The sequence below is a fragment of the Vipera ursinii genome (genome assembly GCF_947247035.1).
Source record: "Vipera ursinii genome assembly, chromosome: 2".
Classification (NCBI taxonomy): Eukaryota; Metazoa; Chordata; class Lepidosauria; order Squamata; family Viperidae; genus Vipera; species Vipera ursinii.
This window is the reverse complement of record NC_139513.1, coordinates 82,003,876-82,013,360: the sequence shown is the minus strand read 5'-3', so window position 1 is coordinate 82,013,360 and position 9,485 is coordinate 82,003,876. Positions and strand designations below refer to the sequence as shown.

At 46.1% G+C, this 9,485-nt stretch overlaps 1 protein-coding gene across 1 annotated transcript in view; it reads right to left on the bottom strand.

Moving 5' to 3' along the window:
* Positions 1-741: 741 nt before the first annotated feature.
* ARSI (arylsulfatase family member I) overlaps positions 742-9,485 on the bottom strand; it is an 11,527-nt gene continuing 2,783 nt past the window's right edge. Inside the window, exon 2 of the mRNA XM_083352054.1 lies at positions 742-2,314. Within this exon, the coding sequence (XP_083208180.1) occupies positions 916-2,314 (1,399 nt within the window). The 3' untranslated portion in view covers positions 742-915. The remainder of the gene's footprint in view (positions 2,315-9,485) is intronic.

The window sequence follows — 9,485 nt, the reverse complement described above, 5'->3', positions numbered from 1 at the left end:
ATAGATGAACAAGAGCTCCTCTGCAGTACACTCATAATTGCAGAAAAGAAAATCTGCATAGTGAAAAACCTATATAAGAGCAGTTGTTCAGTGGAAGTAAATCAAATCTGAAAATTCAGCTCTTATCAACTCCTTTTGCATATATAAGGCTATGCTCTTAGTTCAAGCAACACTCACAGTGTTTACTGATGCCCCTGCCCACGTTTACAAGATGTTTGGCTTTATACATATTCGGGGGGGGGGGAATTGCACCATGCCAGATCTGCGTTTTAACTCTGATAAAAATAATTGTCCCAGGTCTTCCGTATCCACACCCACAGGCACTAAAGTGATCAGAAGGAGGCAACTACAGTCTCCAGGGAGAGAAGAATCCACCGTCACTTTCTCAGAGAAAAAACATTATTATAAGATTATTTATGGTCAACATTCCATGAGTCAATAGCAAATAGAGAACAATTTCATCCTTAAGCAATTCTTTCCCTGGGTAAAGAACAATTTCATCTTTGGTTAAAGACTGAGAATGTATATTCTTCCCACTAGTTCCTGAATGGCACACTTTGGGTATCTTTTCTGCAACCTTCTAGAATGATTAATTGCACATTAAGTACCATCTCATGTCATAACATTTAAAAGGAAGAGACTATGTCAAATAGAGGTTGCAAAGACTGCCCATATTCAGAATCAGTAATGTTGGTGCTGAAATTGGGGGGGGAGAGAAATGAAGTGGGATGGATTGGCAGACTTGGTTATCCCTACCTCATAATAGGGGAGGAAGAGCTGATAGTCCATCTCACTTCACTCCAAGTTGAACAGAAAGAAGAATACTCTACTAATCTGCCCCCCCTCCCACTTCCATTTTTTTTGGAACAGCCCTCTTCCAACATGCCTTTTGGCAAGAACCCAGCCTGCCCCATCTCAGATGCGGTTTGACATAAGTCTGGTGTTCAACTTTTTGAAAAAGGAGCGTAGCTTACAAATCTTGCACTTCTTTTTCCGTTTTTTGTTTTTTGTTTTTCCATGCCTTCCTTCCCACCTTTCATCCTCTTCTGTGGCCCAAGGGCCCCAGGCACCACCATTGAAGTCAGGGTGAGCCCGTGGGTTTTCCGCAGGATATCTGACAGGGATGGCCGTTTGGTTGTAATTGACCAGCCTAAGAAGCAGAGCCCTGACTACTTCGGGATGCTGGTCTGACAGATCATAGCGCTCGTACGGATCGGCTGTGATGTTGAAAAGCCAGATGGACTGACGCATCCCGTCTGTCAGGCGCTCTAAGTTCCACCAATTCCCCGGGAAGTTGGTCAGAGTCTGTGGCGGGATCCAGTCACTGTAGCCAGGGTCTCCAGTAAGAAGTTTCCAGTCTCCCACCCTTAAAGAGGCCTGTACTGCTGTGTTCCAGATGCCAAACCCATTCTGTAAAGAGCCATATTTGGCACGATTGTACAGAGGGTCGATGTTGTGCAGGATTTCAGTCCGTGGTGACTCTTTGCCTTCGCTGATAGCTGGCCACACATTATAGCCATCCAAGCCATCTGCATCAGACACATTGCCCCCAGCCAAAGTCACTAAGGTTGGGTACCAGTCAGTTATGTGAATGAGCGCCCTGCTGGTCCTTCGCTTGCGTTTAATCAGTGGACTGTGGACAAATCCAATGCCACGCACTCCTCCCTCCCAATATGTTCCTTTGCGGCCTCGCAACGGCCAGTTGCTTCCCCCAGAGAACGTCTGCCCTCCATTATCTGTAGAGAAGACAATAATACTGTTCTCGTAGTAACCGTACTTCTTCAGGGCCCAGGTGATATTCTTCACAGCTTCATCCATGCATGTGACCATGGCAGCATATTTGCGACGGGCAACGTTTCCCATGGAGCGATAGCGATATATGTATTCCTTTGGGGACTGCAAAGGGGTGTGCACCGCCTGGAATGCTATGTAGATGAAGAGAGGCTCCTTGGGGTTGTGGGTTGCCAAAATTTTTCTGACTCGCTGGGTATAAAGGAACGTGGAATACTTGCCACTTTGTTCCCAGGCTACATTTTCCCCGTCATGAAGGTCATAGCCACATATTCCCGGCCCATCACAGTTATCGTATGTATAATAATCCACGTTTCCTGTCAGGGAGCCCAGGAAGGTATCAAAGCCCCTACGGGTTGGCAGGCATTCTTTTCGATAAAAGCCTAAGTGCCATTTGCCAACCATGTGGGTAGAGTAGCCGGCTTCCTGCAGCTTCTGTGGGAGAGTGACCTGGTTCAGAGGCAGGCAATTTGGCTGTCGGGGACGAATGATTGAGTGCTGTAGACCTGTATGGATCTGGTACCTAGGAAGAGAGATAAAGAAAGCAAAGACATCACCTTGAATTGCAGCATCTCCATCCTCCGTGAATCTACAGTTGTGCACCTGAAAAGTAGGTTTCCCCAACAGAACATTACTTCTACCTGTATTCCTTCTAAAAGCTGCATGGCAGCAGGTTTAAAATGTCCAAGCATTAATCAGACATAATATAATGGATATCTATTTCCAGGTATATTTGTATACATATAGTTTGGTTTTATAGTAATTTTATTAAACTTTACAGTTAAAAAGATGAAAGCTAATAGAAGCTTTAAAAACAATAAAAAATAGAAAGTCCAGAAAAGAAAAAATAAGACTGTAGTAAAGCAGTGTATGTGTGTGTGCGCGCGCGTGTGTGGTTGGGTGGCTGTGACTTCCCCCTTCATCACAACAAGTACATACAAAGTTAGTATAGTTATATCACCTTCTTTTAAAATACAAAACGATCCCTTCTTCCCATATCTCATTTCTTATCTATAAAAAAGTCTTTAAAGTCTTGTCATTTCAGTCCTGATGTCAGAAATGGTCCATTAAAAGTTAGCAGAAACAACAACTTTGATCAAATAAACTAACCTTATATTCCTTTTAATTTTAACAACCTCAATCTTTAATCTTTTTAAAATAATGTCCTTAAACTTTATTTCTTTACATCTTTTTCTCTCCCTCCCTCCGAACATCATTCTTGAAGCTTTAAAAGGTCTCTTTTGTAAACCAAATATAGAAAAGTTATCCAAGTCACTTTTTTGGTTTATTAGTATTATGTGTATATCCCTTTTAAACGTAAAGGTAAAAGTTTCTCCTATCCAGTTGTATCTGACTCTACGGGGTGGTGCTCATCTCCGTTTCTTAGCTGTGTTGTCCAACAACATTTTTGTGATCATTTGGCCAGCATGACTATAGATGCTGAGGCACATGGAATGCCATTACTTTCCCACCAAAGTGGTACCTATTTATCTACTTGCATTTGCATGCTTTCAAACTGCTAAGTTGCCAGGAGCTGGGGTAAATAACAGGGGCTCAAGTCTTCTCCTTGTCCAGAGGAATTATGAAGAGCTAGTCCTCTCACCAGTTCTTCATTCCACTTGGTTGTGGGTTCCTTTTTTTAATGGAACCATAATCAGCCATCAAATTTGCCCTTTCTTCTCTGGAAGTCCACAAAATACACATATTTTTAAAGGATGCATAGAATATTGCTCTGTTCCAATGCTTTTCAGGACAACTTTTAAGCCATATTACTTTTTTATTTATTTCTTGATACTTGCTCACCACTCCTATTTCCATCTCTTTGTCAGACTTTATCTCCAATTGAAAAGGTTAACAGTGTGCTGAGATTCAAGCCAGAGAGGGTAAAAATAACAGGAGCAAATAATGGAGCAAAAACAAAGATCAGTCTATTATATAATACTTTCTGGATGATTATTTATTATTTATTTATTTATTAGTTACATTTATATACCGCCCTATTCCCTGAGGACTCAGGGCGGTTTACAGGGAGTTAAAAATCCACCATATAAAAGTTAAAAAACCAAATTAAAAAAATATTAAATTAACCCTGTATACATTAAAACCCCAATTAAAAATTTCTCCTCAGCCTGGGCCTGAGAGCTCAAAGAGCCAGGTCTTCAGGCCCCGGCGGAATGATCGGAGGTCGGGGGCAGTCCTCAGCTCCACCGGCAGCTGGTTCCAGAGGGCAGGCGCTCCCACCGAGAAGGCCATATCCCTGGGTGTCACCCGCCGGCAATCTCTCACCGGCGGCACCCTAAGCAGACCCTCCCTGTGGGAGCGCACTGGGCGAAGGGCGTTTGATGCCGGCAGCAGGTGTTCCCTCAAATAGCCCGGACCCAGGCCATGTAGGGCTTTATAGGTAATAACCAGCACCTTGAATTTCACCCGGAGGGCAACCGGAAGCCAATGCAGCTCGCGGAGTAGAGGTGTTACATGGGAGTATCGGGAAACCCCCATAACAACTCGCGCGGCCGCATTCTGCACCAGTTGAAGCCTCCGAGTGGTCTTCAAGGGCAGCCCCATGTAGAGAGCGTTACAGTAGTCCAAACGGGAGGTCACGAGCGCATGAGTAACTGTGCGTAGGGCATCTCGGTCCAGATAGGGACGCAACTGGCGCACCAGGCGAACCTGTGCAAAAGCCCCCCTGGTCACGGCTCCTATGTGGTCTTCAAAATTGAGCCGTGAATCCAGGAGGACGCCCAAGTTGCGAGCCCTATCAACGGGGGGTAACACCTCACCCCCCATCGTTAGAGGTGGAATAACTTGGTTAACCCGAGATGCCGATATGCACAGCCACTCAGTCTTGGCGGGATTGAGACGAAGCCTGTTTCTCCCCATCCAGACCTGAACCGCCTCCAGGCACCGGGACATCACGGAGAGGGCATCGCTGGGTTGGTTCGGGGTGGAAAGAAAAAGTTGGGTATCATCAGCGTACTGGTGATACCCCACCCCGAAACCACGAATGATCTTGCCCAGCGGCTTCATATAGATGTTGAACAGGAGAGGCGAGAGGACCGACCCCTGAGGGACTCCACAAATGAGAGACCTCGGGGTGGATCTCTGCCCTCCTGTCAACACCGACTGCGAGCGGCCCTGGAGGTAGGAGGAGAACCACCGTAGAACGGTGCCTCCCACTCCCAACCCCCTGAGACGTCGCAGCAGGATACCATGGTCGATGGTATCGAAAGCCGCTGAGAGATCTAATAGGACCAGGACAGAGGAGCAACCCCTGTCCCTAGCCCTCCAGAGATCATTCACCAGCGCGACCAATGCCGTCTCCGTGCTGTATCCGGGCCTGAAGCCCGATTGGTACGGGTCCAGATAATCAGTCTCCTCCAGGAACAGAGGGAGCTGATGCGCCACCACACTCTCAACAACCTTCGCCAGAAAGCGAAGGTTGGAGACTGGACGATAGTTGTTTAAAACAGCCGGGTCCAAAGCAGGCTTCTTGAGAAGGGGCCTCACCACCGCCTCCTTCAAGGCGGCAGGGAAGACACCCTCCTTCAAAGAAGCAGTTATTACTGCATGGAACCAGCCTCGTGTTCCCTCCCGAGCCGCATAAGCTAGCCAGGAGGGGCACGGATCCAACAAACAGGTGGTGGTGCTCAGTCTCCCCATGATCCTGTCCACATCATCAGGGGAAACAGGGTCGAACTCAGTCCAGATAACATGCTCAAGACCGCCTGATTCCTCCACGTCAGACTCTGCCCAGTCAGAGTCCAAGCCGGTCCGGATCAGAGCGATTTTGTCCGCCAGATGGTGACTAAACTCCTCGGCTCGTCCCTGCAAGGGATCCTCTCTCACCTCCTGGTTAAGGAGGGAGCGAGTCACCCTAAACAGGGCGGCCGGGCGATTATCTGCGGACGCGACAAGGGCGGCAAAGTAGTTAGACTTCGCCGTCCTTATCGCCGCAAGATAAGACCTTATAAAGGTTCTTAACTGCAATCGGTCGGATTCGGACCGGCTGGATCTCCAACCGCTCTCTAGACCTCGTCTCCGACGCTTCATCTCCCGGAGCTCTACAGAGAACCATGGGGCCCAACGGGATCTGCGCCGAGTCAGAGGTCGCATGGGTACAACGCAGTCGAGTGCCCTGGTGGCAGCCGTTTCCCAGGCCTCCACCAGAGCATCGACTGGGCTGTGGGTAAGGGTGATAGGTATCGGCCCAAGCGCCCTCTGGAACCGGTCCGGGTCCATTAGGCGCCTGGGGCGGAACCACCTGGTCGGTTCCGCCGCCCAGCGGCGGGGGATGGCATGACGGAAAACCAGCCTCAGGAGGTGATGATCTGACCATGACAGAGGGGTGATGGACGGAGAACCCCCTCCCAGATCATCCAACCACTGTCCAGACAGGAACACCAGGTCGAGAGTATGATCCCCCTCGTGAGTAGGGCCCTCAATAACCTGGGTCAGGCCCATGGCTGTCATGGAAGCCATGAACTCCCGAGCTGACTCCGACGACCCCCCCAGTGATGGCAGGTTGAAGTCACCCAGGACTATAAGCCTGGGGAACTCCACCGCCAACCCTGAGAGGGTGTCGAGCAGCTCAGGCAGGGCTGTTGCCACACAGCTGGGCGCCAGGTATGTGAGCAACAAGCCCAACTGAACCCGAGGACCACATCTCAAGAGAAGGGATTCACTCCCGGCCATCTGGACAATGGTGGCCTCCCGGGGGCACAAAGTCTCCCGAATAACCACTGCCACCCCACCACCCCTGCCCTGAGCCCGTGGCTGGTGCAGCACCCGGAAACCCGGCGGGCATAACTCGGTGAGAGGCACCCCTCCCTCCGAGCCCAGCCAAGTTTCCGTGATGCACGCTAGATTATGCTGTGAGTAGATCCAAAGCACAAAATTGCAGTGAACTTCAGTGCAATTCCAACTGAATTTCTGGAAGATATTCATAACCTTTCAAAATGGTGCAAATCTGATGTAAAAAGACTGACCCGAAAAGAATCCCTAGCAGGATTACACTCAGCAGACAGGACCAGTGTCCTCAGATACATCTTGAGTGTCATAGAATCACAGAATTGGAAGACACCTAAGAGGTCATCAAGTCCAGTTCACTACATACTGCAGAATTCCCTGATATATGACTATCCATGACACTACCAGTAGTACTCAGGCGATGGTAGCAAAGTAAAATAGTCATAAGTGCAACACCATGTGACCTCATTGATTTTCAACAGCAATCCTGGCTGACTGTTAACCCCACAACCTACAAGCTATTAAGCAGGAAGAGGCAGGAGTCCCAGACAAGGTGCATGGAAGTGCCACGGGAGAAGGAGGTTGGCTGGGGAGGGCATGAGAGGACCAGTGCAGACCATGTATGAATTGGAGAAGATGGGAGGACCAACACAGACTACATATGAGTTGTAGGAAGGCCTGGGATACCCAGTATAAGCTTCAGGAGGTGGAGGAATAAGGGAATAAGTAGAAGTGACATACTGGAGTGATTTGTGATTCTCCCTACCAACTTCCCCATTGATTTTGCTCATGGGAAGCTGGCAAGGAAGGCTAGTGATTGGGTGACCATGACTGTCTTGACGCAGTAATTGTGAAACAAGTACTCCAGTGCTCAGATCTTAATCATGTGACCACAGCAGTGCTGCAATGGGAAGAACTTTGAGGACCACTTATATATCCGTTTGTTCAGCACTGTTGTAACTCTGAACGATCCTTGAACAAATGGACATAACTCAAGGACCATCTTTATCTGTAACAAAGCCCAATGAGTTTCACATGCCGTGCAATTAATTTGATATTACAAATTCTGCATAATGCAATCTCTTTTTTTTTCCAGATGAGAATAATTAGCTATGTTTTGGATAGCAAGTGAAAAACCCATCCTAAGCTTGTTATGAGGTAACACACCAAGGAGAATAGCATCTTTACAGTCTATCGCTTCTGCCACCACTAATGTAAGGAAGCATATTAAAACCTTCAATAGTGCTGATAGTCTGTCTTACTGCAGATTAAATAGCATCTGCCAGAAAGGGTTTTTGCATCGATACTTCTGACAAATTCAGAATCACAATCAACACTATCTAGAAAGTCAAAATTTAAAATTTGAATGGTTTTTGTTTTTAAGTTTTATAATGATTAATATTTAAATAGAGATATTGCAGGCAGTCCTCAACTTACGACCACAATTGAGCCCAACATTTCTGTTGTGAAGCAAGAAGTTGTTAAGTGAATTTTACAACCTTTCTTGACATACTTGTTAAGTGAATCACTGCAGTTGTTAAGTTTCTAACCCAGTTGTTAAGCGAATCTGGTTTCCCCAATGACTTTGCTTGTCAGAAGCTTACAAAAGGTGATCACTTGACCCCAGGACACTGCCACCGTCATAAATATGATTAAGTTGCCAAGCGTCTGAATTTCAATCATGTGAACATGGCGATGCTGCAACAGTTGTAAGTATGAATTCACTTTTTTCAGTGCCATTGTAACTTTGACTGGTCACTAAATGAATTATTGTCCTCATTTAGTGACTACAACTGGGACTGGCAACTCGGTCATCAGGTGAAATGGTCACAAAGTGAAATCATGACCGTGCTTATGATTTTATTTCAGCTTTCCTTTGCTTTACAGAGCTGCAAAGGTTGTAAATGGAAAGATGAGTCGCAAAGGTACTTTTTCATCATTGTCATAACTACAAATGGTTGCTAAACAAGGCTGTATTGATCTCCTTAATGTTTCATATAGACATACTTTGTTTTCTGAAAACTTTTTATTTATCGTTATCTAAGGACTTTTAAAACTGAGGTAAATTGAGGCAAAATTTCTATAGAGTTTGCTGCAAGGGAAGGAATGGCTCTGTGTGTGTGTGTGTGTGCGCGCGCGTGTAAAATTGGATTGTGATTCCACAGAGTGAAATCACATTCATAATTGCTCAGAAATGAAGCCCAGAGGGCTTATTCCCAGATAAATGGTATAGGAGTGCAGATTTAATTATCTCACTGAAATCCACAGTATTATTTATTTTGGAAGTCATTTATTTAATTTTGTGCTGTAGAGGGAAAATATTAGTATGTTATATAGCACCTTAAACACTTCCAGATTTATTATGGTATAAATGCTCATACACTAGAGGCCGAATCACCTTATTCACAGGTCAGGGCCTCCCGCCAGTTTGGCTCCAATGCACAAAATCTGAGTCTTCTATAAGGTATAGCAGTACTCTACAAGTATTACTTTCCCTCCATTCAAAATATTTATGGAAGATATCCACATACTTTTTCCTCACCGTTAAATTCTACGTCTCATGATATGCATGCAGGTAATGGCACTCTGAAATTGGATACAAAAAAAAATGAATGGCACCAAAGATATTTTAGCTAGCCACAAAACAGATTTCTGCCTTTCTAGAAGTGTCATATTCCCTGTTTTAGGAAAAATCTCACAGTGAGTCCTTTCTAACCATCCCATCATTCTCCAGTCTCCAAACTTTTCTTTACTTTGTCAGGAATAATTACCGTTGGCTCTGAATCTGTCTCCCTGCCCCATCCCAACACACACACATAGACACACCCCACATACACTGTTGATTTGGAATGTGTAGCTGTGGGAAATTAAACGTGTTCTGTGTTTTATGTCTGACAGATGCTTGAACGATGAAAATAAGGCCAGTTTCTTTGATTTCTGGCTCGTGA